We start from the raw sequence: 23,002 nt of genomic DNA on the forward strand, positions 1-23,002 counted from the left end.
ACTTCCATCAGCGTCGTCAATGAGACATTATTCTGTCTTGAAATAATTCCTTTTTTATTATTTCTTATGACAACAAAAAGTAGATACACATTTACAAAAATTAACATTTACATTAATTGTTTCCTTCTTTAATCAACAACATAACTTTTTGAAAATTTATAAACGTACACGAATTGTTTTAACTCTCATCAACTTACATTTCTGTAGACATGCGCCTTGTAAAACCATACTCGTATGTATATATGGGTCGTTCTCTGAGAAAAGGGGGTTTAATGAATGTGCGTAAAGTCTCGTTTTACATTAGCCTGTGCAGTCCGCACAAGCTTATCAGGGACGACACTTTCCGCCTAAATTGATTTTTTTTTCAAAGAAGAGACTTTCTGTAAACGAAAAATACCACAAAAGCGGATAGTGTCGTCCCTGATAAGCCTGTGCGGACTGCCCTCTTTTCACAGAGCACGGCCCATATATTTTGACCGAAATGATATGCATTGTCAATAAGCTGGATAAGAATTGTTCAAAATAAAATATCGTACAAAGCAATAACAAATAGTTGTGCCCCATTTGCAGATAACAACAACGGCGGCCGTAGAAACACAAAGAAGCCGAAATTGGAACCCGTCGATCCCAATCATAAGAAGCCAGACAAGAGAGATCTGGTATATTTCGAGGAGTCGCCCAACTTCTGCGAGCCCGACGACACGATTGGCTTTCCCGGAACTTCCGAGCGCGAGTGTAACTCGACGTCCATCGGCATCGACGGCTGTGACCTCCTTTGCTGTGGCAGAGGTTACAAGTCCGAGCCTTACACAGTCCGCGAGCGGTGCAGCTGCACATTTCACTGGTGCTGCGAGGTCAAATGCAAAGTGTGTACACGGACAAAAATACGGAACACGTGTTTGTAAACTTGTATAAGCTTCGCGTGCGTGAATATTGTTTAGTACTTAAACCAGCAAGGGGAGGTAACAATGTACACGGACAAAAATACGGAACACGTGTGTGAAAAATCTTTCTTGAATTAAAACATTTGACTTCAAAAAAGAACATTATGTAAATTGTTCTCACATGCATGTAAACGCATGGAAAATATACATGGACTTGATTGTGTTCTTTGAAGATTTTTCAGGTTGGAATAAAACAATCCCTGACAAGTGAACGCAAAATGTGCTTTTAAAAACAATGCGATTAATGTTGTCGTGTCATTAATCAAGTGCGCATGCACATGAACTCCGTTGGAATTGAAGGATATTTAAGCCATTTAGCAAATCAACACAAGACTAGATACAAACTCGTTCTAAGATTAACGCAATAGGCAAAATAGACCTTTCAAGGGATCTTTTCACGGTTTGGTAAATTTTTACAAAATTGAATAAAGTTGTTTCAGATTCGCAAATTTTCGTTTTAGTTATGATATTTGTGAGGAAACAGTATTACTAAACATTTACCATGGTCTAATATAACCAATATATGCATCTGTTGACGATTTAAAACCCTAAAAATTATAAAGCGTTGCAATGCGAAACGATTGAATAATTTGGAGAGTTCTGTTGTTGTCGTTTAATTTTGTGAAACTACGAAGATTGCTCATATTATGCATAAAATACTTCAACCAAGTATGTTTGGCAGAATAGCTGAGCGGGCTAATGCGTATTTACTCCAGGTTACTCTAGGACTCCGGGGGTCATTGGTTCGAGTCCAGCTGCGGCTACTTTTTTTCCTATTTTAAATTTTATTCTTGATTTTTTACTGGAGCTTTTCAGATCCAATGTTTACATTTATCAATATAAAGCATTTAATGACTTATTTCAAAACATGCCAAAAACTGTGAAAAGGCCCCTCAATTATTTTTACATTAGCACGTGTTTCAAAAGCGTACACATGTCTCAGTGATAAGCACGTCAGTAAAAAGCGAAGAAGACATTTCTTATCCAATGGGATTTGTTATGACGTCCTTTTGACAATATGACTTTAATTAAATACAAACTATGAGTCGTGTGTAATTTACTTGCAGATGTTTGTTTGCTTCGTACATTTATATATTCAACTATAAGAGCAAACAATTTGACACGAAGTTGCGATTTGTAAACTACATCGCGGATTCGTAGAAGAAATAAACTTGTGTTCATGTGCATATATATATATATATGTATTATTTCGAATAAACCGTTTTGTTTTCTAGACGGACACACAACCTGAATTTATATACTGCAATATGTTTTTGTTCTTGATTAGTTTAACATTATAGTGGCTTTCTGAAGACATTATGCCTTTTGAACTTTGAAGCGGCATTGAAAAGATTTCGCTGCGATAAGGAGTTGATATTTGGACTTATCTTTTGTACATAATAATGTATGCAAGTTACGTTAAACTTGGACTGTATTGAGGTTAATACAGAAGTGAAAGACGCAGTATGATAATTGAGTGTTAAAGAGGGAGCAACTATAAAACAGAATACGATCTTTGGGATGAGGGAGCGTGTGTGCATTGTAATGCCCTGAACTACTAATTGAACGTGCGTCCTGGTTTGACGATGGTTATGCTAAAACCAGGAATAAAAGATGGTTGTTTCCAAGAAACGTTAAAAGTCAAGGATGCATAGCAAAATGCAGTTTCCTGATTAAATAAACGTTTAGTAACTAGATCGAACTTGTGACGTGTTCTTAATGTGGCCTTTGTTTATACTTTATTACTTACTGCGATTACTATGCATTTATTCAAGTGCCAGTATACTTTGCGTTTAGGTGCCATATTTAATATTTTATACAATATTATATGTGAAACGCAGTGGTTTCATGTAAATACTTCGTTTTCATACAAGTCATGATTTGGGCAAACTTTTAATGCCAGTTAATATACAGGGCGTTAATTTTGAAATGTAGTTATACAAATAATAATACATAGCTAAACATAAACTTTAAACTTTTAACTTTATGTATTATGTACATGCCGATTTAATTCCAGAAAGATTCATACCAAAAGGCGTGAATATAAGTTGTATCAACATCTAAAATAAGCGGCTCTCGGTTTAATAACTGTTGAAAGTATTGAGAGAATTATCCCGGATCATCCCAAATAAATTGACATATGATTATTAACCCATTTATGCATAGCGTCTATGCTAAACGAACAAAACAACACAAACGTGAATTTTCGTCCCTGTTTGTCCTATGGTGATTGCACCATTTAACTGGGACGACACTTAACGCACATGCATAACACATATTTTTGATCCACTCAACAACGGTATTGAGTTACCTGAACACGATTTAGCTAATTTGAGAACTTGTTATGTCGATTAAGTATTTTTTTTTTAAATAATGTTTCTGTAAATAGTTATATCATTATTTATTGTGTTTAAACAAGTTTATGTTTTTGTTCTTGTTATGTCCATTGTTTTCCCACCTCATTTTTTGTAAATAAATATGCTGCATTTTTTATTTTCCAAAAAACTCACTTTGTAAAATGCCATGGTAGTTAATATAAATTGTTGCAAATTTCCGAAACGGTTTCCAAAGTAAGTTACTTAAATACTGTCTAAAATTTACAAAACTGACATATGAGATTATATCTTATAATGCTTTCTCCACAAAAGTGTTTCTATTTCTATTATACAACATGAAATAAATTTTGAAATATGTACTGTTGGTCATCACACATATAAACGCGTAAAGTAAACGTAGAAAGGTATATTTAATGATAATATCTGTATATAGCTTTCGGTGTTTACGTGAGAATTTGTATATATCTTTGAAAGTCGAAATAACTAAACCTTGTTTTTATTGCGTATCGCCAAATTAAATTAAACAACGCCATAGGCAAGCATACTTTTGTATCTGTCTTAATCAATGACATTTTTTGGGATGCCATAATTATGTCACCTTGAATGCATGATTCCTTTACTAAAAGTTGGGTTAAGTTATATGTATGTGTATATTTAGTCTCAAACATTAACATTTTGACTTCGATGTAAAAACGCTCTTGATTAAATATACAAATATTCTACATGACATTTGGTCTTCATGTCGAGGTTTTGTATCCTCCCTGGACGCTGTGTCTATGTCAATATTAACCCTTTTATGCCTAGCGTCCTGAAAAAAGGCCTTGGCAAACAGCGTAGTCCCAGAAAAGACGCCGCATGATGCGGCGTCTCATCAGGGTCTGCGCTGTTTGCTTTAAGGAATTTCTGTAAGGAATATTTTTAATATAGAAATAAATATACTAGACATCCCTAATTTTGGAAATAAATTGATCCAATTTAGAAGGATGGGAGAGTCCAATATGAATAAATGGGTTAACATATATGACACATTTAACGTCCCTGTGGTACTATGACAACATGGCTGAAATACTTCACAACATGTCCTGTCTTTCTTATTTGATTTTTTTTTCATGAATATTCTTCAAATTGTGTCTGATATTACACCGGTAATCATAATTAACCCATTTATGCCTAGCGTCTAGAAAAAAGCCATGGCAAACAGCGTAGACCCAGATGAGACGCCGCATAATGATGCGGCGTCTCATCTGGGTCTACGCTGTTTGCTTAAAGGAATTTCTTTAAGAAGTATTATAAATATAGAAATTAATATACTAGACATCCCTAAATTTGGAAATACATTGATCAAATTTAGAAGGATGGGAGAGTCCACTAGGCATAAATGGGTTAACCTTAACTGACATGCTATTCAATTGTAATGCCATATGTAATAAACGTGTTTTTTGTTTATAAAATACTCTTTATTCGAATAATAAAGTCAAAGAATTGCTAGCAAAAAAAAACAATATTCAAATTGTGATTTAACACATCGTGTTTGATGAATAATATCTATAAAGCATGACTTATTTAAAGGATGTATGAATTACATGAGTTACAAATATTTGCCATATTTTGATTTATTATTTGATACAAAAAAAAATGAAACAATCATAAGTTTACTATAAACATCGGCGTTCGAATTTTGCATGCAATTCAAATTCTAATAGGTTTTTGCTTGTTGTGTCGTGGTACTTGTATCAAGCAGTGCATTTTATAAATACAATAGTCGAAATTAAATAAAAAAAAATATATGTTTACTTTTTTTCTGCAAATTTTGTGTTTCATACCTCAAATTGTTAGTAACAAAAACAATTGACAGACTTTTATTAAAACCCACTATAAATCACGTTAAACAATCAATTAATTTGATTTTAGTCTGCCTTCATGGCAATGCATGCTATATTTGTTGGTTTGATCTTGTGATTAATTTAAAAGTGTACCAATGACCTTCACAAAATCAAAGTCATTTAAAGCAAATTCATAATCAAATGTATGATAGCATTTCTGAGTACAAATATGCATACGTAAACGAATACAAACATACTCGTCAGAAACAATACTAAAATGACGATGCGACACAACCTTTATGTAGTTGAATACAACACATCCTGCGATATTTAAAGAACGTAAGTGTCTATATATTATGTGTTCAAGTATTAGATGTACATTTAAAGGCAAAGATGTTGAGAATATATTAAGAATTGTTCACAAATTAATGTAAACTGTCCGATTTACACCAACAAATGAAATGGTATCTATTTTCAATTACGGTTTAATACATTTAAATTGTGATACCTATGCTTTAAACATGGATTTATCTTTATGATTGTCTTCCATGTATTTATATATATGCAAAATAAATCTTATAGTCACGAATTGTCGTTTTTGAATTGTTATGAAACTGAGTAGAAAATGAATTCCTGACCTATCGAGCACACTTGAAATAGGTAATTACACTCGCTAATATACAAGTACCATGTTGGTGCGTGTATCATTTAGTACCTACATGCGACAGCTTATGATGACTCTGGATTATGACAGATTGTAAACTAGTGCCACTACTTCACCTAATCAAGATCAGATTATTCGTCTTTACCAAAATTGAAACATGAGTTTTTATCTTAAATTGATTCATGTTTTGCCTGGGTAGTCAACTGGCGGGCCGCGAAGTAAGTTTAAGCCATTCTTCGAATTACCAGTTCTCATGCCACGCACGTGTCTTTGTTTTTACCCTTTCAGCGCTGGAACCGAGTTTTGAAGGCCTTTGCAAACAGTTTGGATCCAGATGAGACGCCACAAAACGTGGCGTCTCATCAGGATCCAAACTGTTTGCTATTCTGACAGTATTATTTGGAAAAAAAATCAAATAAAATGCTCATTATAGAAATTCAGCAGACGACATTTTAGCAGACGACAAATTTCCCAGCATGCAAAGGGTTAAATTGAACAGAAAGCAATGATACTCATCGCAAACATGACGTTTGATGTTTTATTTCAAGGACCATTACTCATGTCAGAAAAAAGTGTGGTTTTCAAGAAGCGGTTTATTTACTTGATCAATTTCTCATCGTGTATTCTTGAAAAATAATTGGTGTCTGAATATGCAATGTTAATGTCAAGACTATGATAAAAATGTCATTTCTGCGGCACTGGCCGTTGAAGCTTTAGAACGTTGGCAGCATGCAACGTTGACAGTACTCCTTTTGTAAATTACTCCACGTTCATTTTTGTTCATTGTATAGCAAATGAAAAGTATACACTAGGACTGGTGTGTTTAAGTTACTTTGTTGCAATGGATTAACTTAGTTAAAATATTTAACTGCTTGTTGAGAACACTGTAGCAGTATACCTTCGTTTGCAATAAAATTTTCACGCTAAAGTGCGAGATTTACCTCCCATCCTTTTGTAGTTGCTTAACAATTCTCATCTACAACTAAACGTAAATGTACGCTGATCATGTGAGTCAGTTACTAAGACACTTAACACAGTGTATACCTAGTTTGGTTTTCCTGGGGCGTGTGAAACAATGCAAGCCATCTAACAACGTGTTGTGATACTTTATTGTGCAGAACCAACACTTGGAGTCTTTGCTGAAGATCTTTTGAACGCTACCGAGTAGGAATCGAACTTACCTCACCATTTGGACCTTAAAGTAAAGAGCTTACCGTAATATTATAATACCATTTAAGTTTAAGTTAATAACTTCTGGTCGTGTGTAAGGTTTGGGGCTCCATAAAATCGATTTAATCCCCAAATGCTTTGCAGTGACTTTCCAATTCGGTGACACCAATTCTGTCACATGTGCGTGCGTGTGTTGAATGTGTCACGCTCTGTGAAGTCCTTTGTTCTGTTCCAGACTGCCTTGCAATTGATCTATTGGCATACAAAACTCTTATCATATCTTTAAAATAAATCCATGCTGATGCTGCAAAGCTATATACTAGTACTTGTGTTTATGTCTTTCCTATATATGCACAGTATTTGAACGCCGAAGCATAGTGAGGTTTTGCGGCAAAACAATATTTATTTGATGAATGATGAAATGTTATATGTTTTGTCATACCTATATCCGTCTCATTAACAAAACGAGTACATGATGTAAATGAAATAAACTACTAAGATCATATAACGATCATATCGATTTTATTGTATGCAAATATTGTTATTTTGCGACACTCGTAATTTTAACAATGCAAAAATGCCAAACTATTAAGCAACTTTTAGTTAACCGCTTCTCATATGATAGTGAGCTTGATGATATATAACAACCGTCACTGCGTTGATACACTTGCAATATATTTTAGAAGTTTGAAACATAATGAACACTTAAATTCATTTTATGTACAAAAGTATACCCATTCATAAAATTATACTTATTTGGGTTGCACGACATTTTAATAACAATTACATAATCCTCGTGTTGTTGCTCGAAACTAACTCTGACGTAATTACGATATAATGATTGTTATGCCATCTTTTATTTAAAGTATACGTTATTTACTGACATGATAATAAGTGTCAAAATGTGCTTTAAAGGGGCCTCCGAAGATGTATGGTATTAAAGGGGCCTTTTCACAGATTTTGGCATGTTTGGAAATTTGTCATTAAATGCTTTATATTAATAAATGTTAACATTAAATTTCAAAAGCTCCAGTAAAAAATCAAAAATAAAATTTAAAAAAGGAAAAAAAGGAGCCCGCAGCAGGACTCGAACCAGTGACCCCCGGAACTCTGAAGTAAAAACGCATTAGCCAACTGAGCTCTCCTGCCAAGCATACATAAATTGCGTATTTTATACGTTATATAAGCAATCTTCGTAGTTTCACAAATTTAAACGACAACAACAGAACTCTCCAAATTATTCAATCGTTTCGCGTTGCAACGCTTTATGATTTTTAGGTTTTTAAATCGTCAAAAGATGCATATAATGGCTATATTAGACCATGGCAAATGTTCAGTAATACTGTTTCCTCACAAATATCATAACTAATCCGAAAATTTGCGAATCTGAAACAACTTTTTTCCATTTTGTAAATTTACCAAACCGTGAAAAGATCCCTTTAATAATAGAAACAAAAAATGTACAAAATGTAATATGTACATCCCCAAACACACAACGAAAACTTCACCTAACTTAAAATTATGGACGTAGCATAAAAAGGGTAAATATACAATTAATTGGAGAATAAACAATATTGTATCTTTCACGGATTCATTAAATGTTATTAAAACTATAACATTTGTGTGAACATTATTGTTAATTTAAAGAAACACGTTACTTTTACATATAAAAACCTGCGTATTTGAAACTTGGCTGTATTGTTACATAAATGTTACTGAAAACTATTGGTGATTATAAATGTAGAATTATGTTCGTAAACCTTTACAAACAAGGACGAATAACAAGCCAAATACATGCTATATTTTGGTCATTTCTTGGATGCAATTTGAATACTAAATAATGAAAAGCGTCAAATCAAAATAACTAGAAAATTATGCAAAAGGTTAGACTACCGAAATACTTGGCATCTTTATTTAAATCAATCTTTGCAGTTTGCCTAATTTTTCGGTGATATTGTACACGTACGTGTTTGATATAATAAGAACACTCAATAAAATACTCAGTCTAAAAAATACTTAAATAAGGCAAAAGATCAAACAGATCAGTACAGAAGATTATCCTTAAAGTCGACATTCTAAATTGATATAAATCACACCCGACATGTTAAGATCTACACAGTTCTGTGGTGATCAACATGAACAAATACTTGTCAGTTGAATTAAAAAAGCATGGATTGTTAGGAAGTATCTTTTGCAATTTTGCCAGACCCACTACAACGGAAACAAATACCAATGTTTAAATGGAAAACCATGTAAGTTGAACTATGTTTTGAAATCGAATACCAACTACTACGCATTGCTGTGTGTTGTTTTTTTTCAATCGATAATGCAAATTTTGCGACAGAAACCGTGAGGTTTGTACAAGTTCACAGTTGCTCCATGTGTCTGAGCATGTGCTCTTAAGCCTAACAAGCTTACAATGCAACAACACTCCACCAACACTGAAGCAGCACTGACCCATGTGTGTAAAAGTCTTAATGGACATCACATATTTGGAAGACTTTGGAGAAACTTTGCGCATTATGCTCCACACTTTATGTCCTTGCCGTTCGCGACGACAACTTAGCGTTTATTATCTTCCGATAATTACAAGTCTCTTTTCTTCCAACTAATTAACTATGTTCCGTTCTCTGTAAAAGGGGGTTTGATGCATGTGCGTAAAGTGTCGTCCCAGAGTAGCCTGTGCACGACACTAAACTGGATTTTTTGCTGAACTGATACTATCTTTTTCAACGAAAAATATCATAAAAGCGGAGAGTGTAGTCCCTGATTCGCCTGTGCGGACTGCACAGGCTATTATAGGACAACACTTAACGCACATGCATTAAACTCCCTTATCACAGAGCTCAGCCCAATTATACATCCTAATAAAATGTTCAACAATTATATTTCAACAGTGAAACTTAAAAAGGTTCACACACATGAAATAAGAAGTGTTTTTCATTAACAAATCTTGTAGAACTGATACAAATTACGGACAAATGACCGCATATTGATGCAAACTTCTCTAAATTAAAAGTTAAAAACTGTTTCCCCGTAACACTTTAAAATCGATGTTCAGAAGTCGCATTTCACCTTCCCGCAAGAAGTACGCACCAACGTTAACACACACTCACAAACATCTGTATATTGTCTGTATAGAAGTGCATGTTTTACAGATCACTTGACAACACCAAATAAACTGACACTTGCAGTTCTCCTGGATTGTAACTTTGGTCTGCTTATATCCCCTGTTGCAGCACAATAAACTGCAGCCATCGTTGCCAGGGGAGTCCGGATTGCATAGTCTACCTTGCGTTCCCAGCGAGCCGAATTTCTTCCGTGGTTTACAGAAGTTCGGAGACTCCTCGGCATATAGGAGGTCCTCACTCGACGGCGGCTTTATTGAGTTGTCCTCTGTCACCAGTTTATGGCCGTCATTTGAAATCGTCACTTTTGATGCCCCGTCGAATTTGTCCTTCAATCTTGTACCCACCTCTCGGAACACGGGCATGCGTCGCCAACACGTCCGCAATGCGCATGTACCGGAAAGACCGTGGCATTTGCAGTCTTTAGTCATGTGCTCTTTTATCGCCTGTGGTTAAATGTACAGATAATCTTAACATGATGCTTTATCAACCATGAGTATTAGTAGGTTCAATCAACAGAAAGGAAACTTCGATCTATGCATCTCTTTATACATTACATGTTTTAATATTCTTTATTTCAAAGTGTATCAGAAAAAAGAGCAAAAGAGTGTCTGTATGCCTTAAGTAATATTGCCTCATACAGACAACGAAACGCATGACCATTATTGCACGCTAATAACAATAGAGCGCCGATTCGTGCTTGGCGTATCTTACTGAATACATGGTTCAGTTGACGCAAAGACCCATACTTTTGAAACCTCTACGGAACCATGCGTCATGCTATGAGCACGTGTGTCGTGTTCTGAGAAAACTGGACAAAATGCATGTGCGTAAACTGTCATCCCAGACTAGCCTGTGCAGTCCACACAGGTTAATCAGGGATGACACTTTCCGCCTAAATTGCTTTTTTGCTAAGAAGAGACTTCATTTCAACGAAAAATGGCATACTAGTAAAAGCGGAAATTGTCGTCCCTGATTAACCTGTGCGGACTGCACAGGCTAATCTGGGATGACAATTTACGCACAAGCATTATGCCCAGTTTTCTCAAAACACGACTCAATTTAGCAAAGCTAATTATATACGAGGCATGGGTAAGCGCGATATACTAAACATGATCTACTTCATACCAGTCTTCCTGCTTCGTTGTTATGCAAACGAATTTTAGTAGTTAAATCCCCTCGTTTCTTTTTGCGCCGATCGTCCATGAAATCCTTGGACTTCTTGTAACCGAAGTCCACGTCGTCATGGCAACCACCCCACTCCCATGCGCCGTCGGATGTGATGTCCCGTATGCTGTTGTCACATGTGCACTGAAGGAGCGAGCCTTTGCTACATGCCTTGGTCACAGTGTACACGACGCCGGCTGCGGATACAGCATAGACGAAGGCGGTTTCGCGTGTGTCTAAAACGAAACAAGTTGAAATGGTTTACGCAAGGTATGTATCAGGTGTGACACGTAGCGAAATGAGGCTTTGTTGCACGCACTGTCGCGCGTTCAGTGGACAACGGAAACAGGATATTGCGTGGACTATGGCGATGTCGCGTATAACTAAATACATATTAAACAAATGGGTTGCGTTTAGTCTTTCTCATATTTGTCAACTAGCGACACGACACTGTGGGTTCGTAATGGCGTTGTCACGTGGGTCATATTGCAGAACAAGGCTTTGGTGATCGTTTACGCAACTCACGATGGTGTGGAGTACAGAAAGGCGGTTATTCGTGTAGCTATAATAAATCAAAGTACTGACAGTACTGGTGTGACGATGCTTTTGAGAGGATGGATATAAAAGCATCAAGTTAAGTTTATCTACATCACCACAATCACCACAATTGTGTATGTTGGTACAAAAAAAAATTTGGTACAAAAATTGTGCAAAAAAAATTTGGGTATGAAAACAAATTTGGGTATGAAAACATATTTGGGAACAAAAAAATTGGGACCAAAAAAAATTGGGTATGAACAAAAACATTGGGGATGAAAAAAAAATTGGGTACGAAAAAAAATTGGGTACGAAAAAAAGTTGGGAACGAAAAATTTTAGGTACGGAAAAAAAATTGAGGGAACGGGAAAGTAGTACCTGTGGGGAACTTGACCCACACTCGCACATTTTCGGCCCTTTCCGTCAAACATCAGATAAGTTTCTCGAAGGCAATAGTATGAATACACATTTCGGAAGCGGTAATGCGGTCCTACCTACGCGCGTCAAAATGTAAGCGAAATATGTACACAAGTCTGTCAGGAATGATTGAATTCACGAAGAAAATCGTGTATTGATGTAATTTTTTTTGAAAAAATGTGCAGAAAATATATTAAACAAGAGCTGTGTTTGTGAAACACAATGCCCCCTGCTGCGCAGCTTTGAACCATGTATTTTACTTTTGACCTTGAAGGATTACCTTGACCTTTCACCACTCAAAATGTGCAGCTCCATGACATACACATGCATGCCGAATAGGGAGTTGCTATCTTCAATATTGCAAAATTTGACCTTTGACCTTGACCTTGAAGGATGACCTTGACCTTTCACCAATCAATATGTGCAGCTCTATGAGATACGCATGCACGCCAATATTGAAAAAGTTATGGCCAATGTTAAAGTTTTCGACAGACAGACAGACGCTTTATATTTGACATTTGACCTTGAAGGATGACCTTCACCTTCACCTTTCACAACTGAAAATGTGTAGCTCCATGAGATGCACATGTATGCCAAATATCAAGTTGCTATGTTCAATATTAAAAAAGTTTTGGCCATTAAAGTTTTCGGACGGACGGACAGACTGACACACTTACTGATTGACTGACAGTTCAACTGATATAGGCCACCCTACCGGGAGCATAAAAAGCAATGGCGATATTTTTCTCAGCCACATAATTGTTAATAGTTTGATATCACAAAATGAAAGTGAAAGTAGAACTGTCAAAAATGACAACCTGTCAACGTGTTGTTTTTGCTGGCACGAGAGGGCGATTACACTCAATGTGTTCACATTTTGACCATAGGCTTTGTACATGACCTTTATAGTATGGGTAGCTTTGATATTATTTATTGCTATCATGTAACTGCATGATTGTGTATATGTTTACAATACACAAAGCATAAATAATGATATAAATATACTGATTGAGCTTATAATAATCTGAGAACTATAGCCAGGTCAATTAAGGACTTAAAATACAATTTTGTGTCCTGATTTCATGAAAAAATGACCATGCATGTCCTAGATTTCAAATTCAAGGCCCTGGTGTGACACATTGGTAGCATTACCGTTAAACTGTTACCAGGCTTATGAAATTAGTTTTTATTGAACTATCTAGGGAAATCTTAATCAGGCACTGATTTTTCTTGTTTAAATACAGTCATAGATCAGTTGTGGCCTCTGGGTAATGACCAATTTTTGCTTACTTGTCACACCCTTAAAACTTTCCACACGTCTATAATAGCAAATATGGATTTAGGCGATCTTTAATGGTATATTTAAACTTTAGCTCTGTTACAAGAGTGCTGGTAAAGTCCAGTCACATATTTAAATCTAGGCCATGTCAAAATCAAAGTGTCAAAGACAAATGAAAGATGCGTTCATTATTTATTGTCCAGTTGTTTACTACTGCTGTAAGTTTTTATATAGTATGACTGATGAACATCATGTGAGAGAAAATTCACATTATTATTGTATATCAGGTTTAGCAACCTTTTAGATAACAAAGTATGCTTGTTTTCAATGTCGCTTCTGGGTATCAAACCCGTAGAGCTTTTAGGAAGATTCTGAAATTTTTTATCCCTCGAGAGCAACCAAACCAAAAATTAAGTCAAATATTGACGATTCGGTTTTTTGAGTCGGTTCATGAGGGATAATGGAGCTTGATTGGTCATTGTCGGCTCTGGTACTACTTACATGTACCCCGGGTACTCTTAAGTATACTTACATGTACCCTGGGTACTCTAAGTATAATTACATGTAACCCAGGTACGGTAAATAAACGTAAATGTTCTCGGTCCATATTAGACTGTACCCGAGTTGTATTCGCGCCCAAAATCCGATGTCATAAAACGCGCAACCGATTATCTTAAACACACTTCTCTTCAAAAAACACTGCATCAACATGCTTTTTGGGTATGTGTTCTGATAATATAGAGGCCATTCTACAGAAAATTGACATAAATGTGTATATATAATTATTTAAAAAAAAAGTCGACAACGACTGATTTAGGGTTAAATTTCCCGGGTAAATTTTAGTATATTTACCGTACCCGGGATACATGTAAGTATACTTAAGAGTACCCGGGGTACATGTACGTAGTACCCGAGCCGACAATGAACAATCGAGCGATACTGGAAGGTGCAACATCTCTCACGCCCCCTAGCATCGCCTTTAGCAGTATTCAATTCGCAACAGGAAAGTGCTGCAGTCATTGATCCCGAGGGACAAGAAAAACAATTGATTAATGTTCGAAATAAATAATTTGATTAATGACAATTCTGTTGTTTGAGCCAGGTCAGAGGAAAAGCGCAGTCAAATCAGTATCCAATTAAATTATGTGTTATTGTCAGAAAAACGCTTTTAAGCAAACAGCTTTCAAGCAACTGCTGGCTGATCTAGATCCAAACTGGCCACAATCGCCTTAATGTCTTTTTTACTGTGACACAGTTCATTTAACTTTTAAATGATAAAAAGTACTTACACTAAGAAAGAGTACTAACCAGTAAAGAGTTTAAAATCAATGTTGAATCTCAGGACAGCTTGGTGATCTGCAAATCCCCGATGAAATGTTGATATCGGGTATCATAGTCATTCAATAAGTCGCAAAATACTCGAATACAATTTATAAAGCACAATGTGACTTATATTGATAACTAAAAATACCAATAATCAGTATGCCAGTTTTGCCGTGTCAAGCTGTTACGATCCAGAAAGTCCTTCATTCACATCGAGTATATATCCTTCGAATTCCAACTATTGTTGTCATAAGCGGAGATTTAGTGAATAAATAATTCATATATCCTAAATGACAGCTTCTAAATAGCGAAACAAGCCAATGTATGCAGTAAGAAAGTTTTGAATCGAGACTCTCATTAAGGCGGCCATTGTTGAATGTTGAAACACGAACGACAACTCTGCTAGGAGAATGTTATCAATGCTCCTACGCAGTGGCGTATGCAAAAGGGAAGTAACTGAAAAATCGAGTTATCTCAATCGGACTGGCTCGGTCTTTTACATAGGCCGCCATTGTGAAATTTTTTAGGATGGTTATCAAACCTTGGACGATGCTGTTCACATCGTCAAAAAGCAACGTTGGTAATTCCCAAGCTATCCCTTTGTGTCGCATTGCAGAAGATTAACTTTGTTACAGGTCGTGAACACAGTGTGGACAAAACGGCATTGGATATTGAAAACACAGAGGCGATTCGGTCTAAAATTAAAATACAAATAAACAACAACTTTGTTTTCATAAAAAACAAAGAACGTGTGTGTCACGCTACAAAGAAAGGCCTTTACTACATGCTTGATTGTCAGTTTACACAGTTTGCACGTAGGCGGTCTCAGGTATTTTAATTTAACAAAGTTACACTCATAATACACTTGTCCATAGTTACACATTAGTTTAACGAAGGAGTTATCATTCTCATCAACGGTTGTTGAAAGAATAATATATAAACCGTTTACAAGAAGTGAAATCATATAGATTCGCTAGTCTATTTTTTGAGATATAATTCATTAAAATCAGAACATAATTATCGTAAATGCCAAAATACAGCAATAAGAATATTACCGAATTCCAGTGTCTTCTGATAACCGTATAATTTACATTCTTTCAAATAGCCGCTGTTTACCCATTTATGCCTAGCGTCTAGAAAAAGGGCCTTGGCAAACAGCGTATACCCAGATGAGACGCCGCATGAATCGGCGTCTCACCAGGGTCTGCGCTGTTTGCTTAAAGGAATTTCTGTAAGAAATATTCTAAATATAGAATGAGAAATAAATATACTAGACATCCCTAATTTTTGAAATAACTGTTTACTATTATTAAGTTCATATATTTATAATTGTGTTCGAGTATTGTGCGTTTTTTTGGTTGGAGACAATAAGTCTTCGCCATAAATAAAGTATCTTAAATAACAGTGCGCTATTTATAAAAAGTTTTCTTCTGTCGTAAATCATTACGTTTCACAGTATTAATATTAATTACGTTAGGTGTAAAACGATGATCGCATACTTAATTAACTTATATAGAAATAAATTAACATATATGTCAGGACGTAATAGTGATGGCGAATCTTACTTTGACAGCTTTTTGAAGTAAGTGAATAAAATGATCAATGTCCCAGACCATTTCTAACATATTGTCTATGTATTTGTCCTAACAGGTCTTAATTCATACGAAGCAAAGATATAAACGTTGCTTGAGAAAGTGCATGAAGCAGCGTGTTTTAACCCATTTATGCCTAGTGGACTCTCCCATCCTTCTAAATTGGATCAATTTATTTCCAAAATTAGGGATTTGTAGTATATTTATTTCTTTAGTTAGAATATTTCTTAAAGAAATTCCTTTAAGCAAACAGCGCAGACCCTGATGAGACGCCGCACCATATGGCGTCTCATCTGGGTCTACGCTGTTTGCCAATGCCTTTTTTCTAGACGCTAGGCATAAATGGGTTAAGAAAGACAAGTTGCCTCAACTCATTTCTAACATATATTGTATGTATTGATTTTATAAATGCATTCATACATTTCATGCAAACGTATACATGTTTTTCATTAAATTGTATAAAACAGCATGTTTTAAGTAAATAAATACAAGAGATGGGCGAAATATGAATCTCCTGTAATAAATTTAATGTGATCTGAAAACTAATTTGCAGACTGTGGATTCCACGCGAACGCAGTTGGGTGTATATACGCCATAGCCGTGTAATCGCAGCGGCGCGCGTTTGATGTTGAAACTCTAATTCAAACCTAAGCATCCATTCTCTTTGATGTGCCGATTAGTATAAGAGTTTATGCAATAAACAACAAGCAGGCTCGTATAGTTACCAGAGGAACTGTATCTAGTTCCTTTGATGTCTGTAAAAAATATCCACAAGTCTTATCCCTTTGAGATTCTCTCTCTGTTTTTAATGATGATTCTCTAAAGAAATTTCAAAATGAGTCTCCTACGAAATTAAGAGTTTTCGAAAAATATCAGAACTATCGTTAACATCTATAAACACAGTTGTTAGATGTGCGACTTACGTTTAGTTACAACTTGTATCTTGCAGAGCTCGAAGCTCATGTTTGTGACAGGTTTTGATGGAATTAAACTTGGAATTTCTAGACACTAGGTAAGAACCGAAGTCACATTGCAAACGTTTCAAACTAAACGTTAAAATTGCCTTATAAAAGCAGTTACTGTCGTCAGCAATTTGTGCATGGATAGAACCGAAAATACCACCATATCATTCTACCTTTAGCTTTTCTTACTTTAAATAAGTGTTGGCATGTAAATGTTATTATAAGTTAAGGTGTTCCTTCATTGATTATAATCTTGTTTGTTGTTTTTTGTTTGCTGTCAAATAAATACTTATTTGCACCAAACCCTATTTTTATTTATGTTTATGATTATTGATAATTTTTGCATCAAGCACCTTTATGATAAGCACATGCGTTGACAAAAATGAAGTGTATGCGAATCAAGTAACCTGGTCGTTTCGAATGTACCCGCGTATGTTTTACATATCGCCCCGTGGGTGCAAAAAGGTACCATTTGACTGTGAAATTAGTAGTAGGCACATGGTACCCTTTTTGACGATGCTGCGAAGCATCGTCTTAGTTAACATATCATGAAAAAATTCTTCACAATGGCAACCTATGTAAAAGACCGAGCCAGTCCGATTGAGATAGCTCGATTTTTCTAATCGGCATACCTCGCTGATTATCATTGATTAAGGTATAGGAAGCTCAGCTATAAATAGGACAGCATATTCTGGGAAAAGATTTAATCATAGTTTGAAAACGTTAATTTTAAATCAGTTATATTCAATCCATTATATGTTTATAGATCAATGAAACAACTATGCATTTTCTGTATTGTATTTGACATTTGTCGTGATTCAGTAAATAAATTGCGAATTAAAATGTGTATAATTAACTTTCAACGCGATCATGAGTGTAAAGAAAACGAATTATTTCAAACCTGCCATTTGTAAACGTTGTAGCGACTACGGTATATAAACAGCATAATAGCCATATTATAACTGTCATACTCGCTCTTCTGCGTGCTTTTCATTTTGCATATTTAATAAACTTTTCAAACATAAATTACAGAGCCACATCAGTGCACATACTATGTTTGACAATTCATTCGTTTGTTGGATATTGTTTGCTGTTTTAAACACATATTAGGTCATATCGCGGAGATTTAGTTAACCTTACCATGTGTTCATGGGCGACCTCCCGTATTCAAGTGCTCTTACGACTATGTGCCCATACCCACTTTCGATCGGGTTTCATCATGAAATTATTGCCGTACTTAACGAACAAACATGCCTAAGCTTATTGAATTAGAGAAAAAGAGCAATAATCAAAAGAGAAAAAGTATATGTTCATGCACATGGGATTGTGAAATCACGTCCGTACACATAGCATCATTAACTTAGGAAAAGAAACAACGAAATATAAAGTTTGGTATGATATACATGTGAAATTAAAGAGCATGGTGTAATTAAAGAGCAAGTCAAGTTTTGAATTTATATGCTGAAACGTAATGTTATAACCCACAAACGTTTTACTGTAACAGACAGTTTTTTTAAGATGAGTGGTACAGAAAATACACGTCGAATACCTTTTTAAAGATATTTCTTGTTATATTTGATCGAGAATGTAACCCGCCTCCCAGTTTCGCTGAAAGGATCAAGTTCCCCACGGGTACTACTTCCCCGTACCCCCAATTTTTTTTCGCACCCTACATTTTTCGTACCCAATTTTTTTCCGTACCAATTGTTTTTCGTACCCAAATATTTGCTCGTAACCAAATTTGTTTTCGTACTCATTTTTTTCATTCCCAAAGTTTTTTCGTAACCAAATCTTTTCACGTACTTAATATGTTTTTGGCATAATTTTTGTACCCAAAATTTTCGTACCCATTTTTTTCCTACCCAAAATTTTCGTACCCACATACACAATTGTGGTGATGCAGATAAACTTAAATAGATGCTTTTATATCAATCCTCTTCAAAAGCATCGTCACACCAGTACTGTCAGTACTTTTATTGACCAATATGGCGATATGCACATACTTTAAACCGTCTCCGCTCTGTGCTTGTTTACCACATTCAGAATCTCAAAATAAAATGGTACAAGGAAACACAAATATAATGAATAGTATTGAGTTGGTTGAGTCGTATTCACGTTGACACATGCGACTGTTTTTACGAGATTTTTTTGTCGCAGAACATCGTCTCTGTACACAAACAACGTAATCTCAAAACAATCATTTAAGTTTTACTGAAACGTTTAGTTGCTAACGTTGTACGTCGACGCAAGACGATTAAACCCACGTGAAACCAGTTTTTAATCGGTATGCTATAAATGCATTTCAGTCAATTTGTCAAGATCCAGGTGAAGAAAGAGTATGCTATGTACATTTATCATCTAAAAACAAGAGGAGATAATTCTTTGATAAGATGCAAGGTGTATGCTCCTATCGATGGCAAAGCGCCATATCACGATGCATTAATTGTCTTTACACATGAAAGTGCATTGTAGCCTGTGTGTCGTCGTTTGATAGTATGCCGTCGCGAATCTAACAAAGTAAGTCACACAAACACCGCTTAAAAACAGATATAAATAGATTTTCAAGATAAAGAATTTCGCCCATTATTCATCATTATAGCATATTATCTTCTCTGCGTAGGCGATAATGTCTGCGACGTTTTTCTAGACCAGCGTCGATCTTACATCATGTGAATATTAGTAATTAGAAACATTAATTTAAGAGGCAAGCTTTAGGATATTCAGGCAAACCCCTATCCTACTACCCCACCCTTACCTATACTAAGTATCCGAGAGAAAGACTTTCGCGCCGTCGTGCAGTTCCAGCGCCGATGTTGGAACTGGTATTGACACTCCGCGATAGCGAGGCGGGCGCCGTTGACTACCTCCTCCACAATATCCTTCTCCTCTCGACAAATATACCTGAAAATGAATACCGTAACGTTTTATATGTTACGAAATCTAACACGCCTGTCGTTTCATACCTTATTTTGTACGTTCATGTATTTTATTATTTGATGATCTGACTTGGGTTGTGATTTCCATTCATATGTTCAAGTTCAGCAATGTTGTTGTTTGTCTTCGTGTGCTTACTAAAACACGTCGTCATTTTAACAAAGTAGTATTAAACGTTTTATAGAAAAAAGCAGGGTTGTAACATTTCACATGCATTTTGATACGTGCAGCGAATGGAAGCAACTGTAGACTATGAGTTCGTAGACTATGGTCTGATAATTGCCGACGCAAGTTATTTTCCTTCTTTGAGAAGGCCCTAGACGTATTTTTCCATTCTAAAAGTTAAAAAAAAAATTGAAACATTTTATTGGGAGTTTTATGGTCCCAATATATACTTTTTGCATTGAGAATAGGGCCCTGCATTTGAACCGGAACAAAAACACTGACAAAGGTATTAAACTTAGTATTTATAATTTTTGAAAGGAAATCACTGAAAAAGACTACGATGAGATAGTTAACATGTTTGTTTAAAAGAAAAACAGATTCATAAATTTGCCGAGCAATAAATAACAATTTAGCAGAATTCAGTATTTAATATAATTGAGTACCGATAATTGAGTAATATCAACCTACCGGTATTAATGGCTCATTCGTAAAAAAATGAAAACAACAAATTGATCTCATTATATAAGTTAACCTGATCCAGTGTAGAAAAATATTGTATAATTAAATTATCTCTTTCCTTGAATTTGTTTGAAAACAGTAAACTATGTAAAATTGATTATTTAAGACATTCATTATTTCCCCCAAAAATTAGGCGTTTCGCGAATTTTTTTCCCTCAAAAATGGCAAGGTCTTACCAAAAAAATCAGATTAAAAAAACCCTGTGACGTTATTGATTTGTGAAAAAAATGGTGGAAGCAATACGAGAGTTGATGTGGATAATCGTCAGTTTAAACCTGTAAGTTTCGGAAATCTAAAGCTTTTAATATTGTTGTGAAGTCACACCAATGTTTAAAGCTTAAGACTTCCGAACTGTGCTGATTTACTTGTTATATTCCATTAATTCATATCACAAAATACGTTTTTTATAAGCATTAAAATTCACATTGCAAAGTGCCAAATTAAAAAAGTATATATATAGGGAGGGGGGACCCCTCCCAAACCCTCCCCGGTTGGGACCCCCCAGTAAAAAAATCCTGGGTACGGCCCTGTTTCACTTCTATGCAAACATTTATGCAAAGCACAGCATGGACTCTTATCGTTGACAGATCAACGGTGGTTTAAGGTACACAGCAAACTCGAAGTTATTGATTTAATGCAAAAAATAAAGATGATAGGTTTCATTTCTTCTTTTTTGTCAGAAAAAAATTGAACATCTAAAAAAGGCTAGATTTCAGAGCCAGTTGCTGGCCAGAACGTGTTATCCACACGCCTTTTATTTAATGCAAGTGAAAAGTTATGTATACAATATGGTAACAATAGAACTCTAGAAAAGGCATCAGGAAATACAGATCTTATCCACAACAGGTGTAACAGGCCATCAAAATATAAACGTTAAATTATTCTTACTAGTTATAACGTTAACTGATCTGAGCTGGGAATAATTGTCAAACTACACAAATTACGCAATATGTTTAATATAAGTCTCAAGTACAACATAAACACATCAAGGTACGAGCACAATTGTGACATGAACGACGAAGCCTTTTAGTTTTGTACTACTTTTTCATGTACACCTGAAAGCACAAGTATAGTGCAGAATGTGTAGAATTGTATGCGTTATCATTAAATGAAAGCGTCGTAGATCTATATCAACAAATGTAATTATAGTGCTAGAAAATAAAATAGAAAAACTTGACGAACACACGTTTCCATGTATCTACATCATTAAAGCATTGTGAGAAAAGTAACGTTATATTGTTAAATGAAACAAAACTCGATTATTCAGAAGATAATGTTTGCTTATCAACAGTACATATGCGCTACGAACACAAGTTTGTATTTCTGATAACATATTCAAAGTCTGGCAAGCAAATCGCGAAAACATGGCAATTTATTTAACGTTTTCGTTGTCAACAAATATAATTGCGAGAAAAAGGTTTTCAATTCCTTAACGTTCAATCTTTTTGATTTAAACTGTTTTCAAATGAATACTACGAATCCGCGTTTTGAATAATTCAATATTTGCTGCAAGTTTTACAGCAACACACAAGTGAAACGGCCCGGGAAAATAGTATATCAGTAATCAATGACATCGATCAAAATTCATAAAATCAGACTCTTGAAGAATTATATACAAGAACTATACAAATTGAAAAAAATGCAAACATTCTCTTAGCATGATATCTAGAAGCACCTACAAAGGAATCGCTCATATCGTATTAAGAGGGTCACATATAATAACTATAATAAATGCCAAAGTCTATTAATAAGGCTATTTAACGCCTATGACTTACTTCAGTTAATTTTAAGTACATTTTAGGTTAAAACAACTGCATGTATAACGATGTGATTTACTTAAATCAGTTAGTTATAGAAAGTAAACGTTATTCGAGTGCAATGTCTAATACAAGATATGATAAATTACCGCTGTTTGCCAGAGAGTTTTCTGTTCTTTCGACAAATCTTGTTTGGTTCCATCACTAGAGGGCTTCCAACCGCCCTGAAAAAATAGACAAATAATCATGCAAGTATTAAACACTCGATGGATACAGCTCCCAGTT

General features: G+C 35.2%; 2 protein-coding genes across 2 annotated transcripts in view; one reads left to right on the plus strand and one right to left on the minus strand.

Moving 5' to 3' along the window:
• The window catches only part of LOC127881366 (protein Wnt-1-like), a 55,138-nt gene extending 50,685 nt beyond the window's left edge, over positions 1-4,453 (plus strand). The window contains exon 6 of the mRNA XM_052429152.1: positions 571-4,453. Within this exon, the coding sequence (XP_052285112.1) occupies positions 571-905 (335 nt within the window). The 3' untranslated portion in view covers positions 906-4,453. The remainder of the gene's footprint in view (positions 1-570) is intronic.
• Positions 4,454-7,442: 2,989 nt separating this feature from the next.
• LOC127881367 (protein Wnt-6-like) overlaps positions 7,443-23,002 on the minus strand; it is a 28,218-nt gene continuing 12,658 nt past the window's right edge. Inside the window, exons 3-6 of the mRNA XM_052429153.1 lie at positions 22,867-22,941; positions 20,098-20,243; positions 11,194-11,468; positions 7,443-10,511 (exon numbers count right to left, since the gene is read on the minus strand). Of these exons, the coding sequence (XP_052285113.1) occupies positions 10,050-10,511; positions 11,194-11,468; positions 20,098-20,243; positions 22,867-22,941 (958 nt within the window). The 3' untranslated portion in view covers positions 7,443-10,049. The remainder of the gene's footprint in view (positions 10,512-11,193; positions 11,469-20,097; positions 20,244-22,866; positions 22,942-23,002) is intronic.

Source organism: Dreissena polymorpha, chromosome 5 (assembly GCF_020536995.1).
Source record: "Dreissena polymorpha isolate Duluth1 chromosome 5, UMN_Dpol_1.0, whole genome shotgun sequence".
In the NCBI taxonomy this organism is placed as follows: Eukaryota; Metazoa; Mollusca; class Bivalvia; order Myida; family Dreissenidae; genus Dreissena; species Dreissena polymorpha.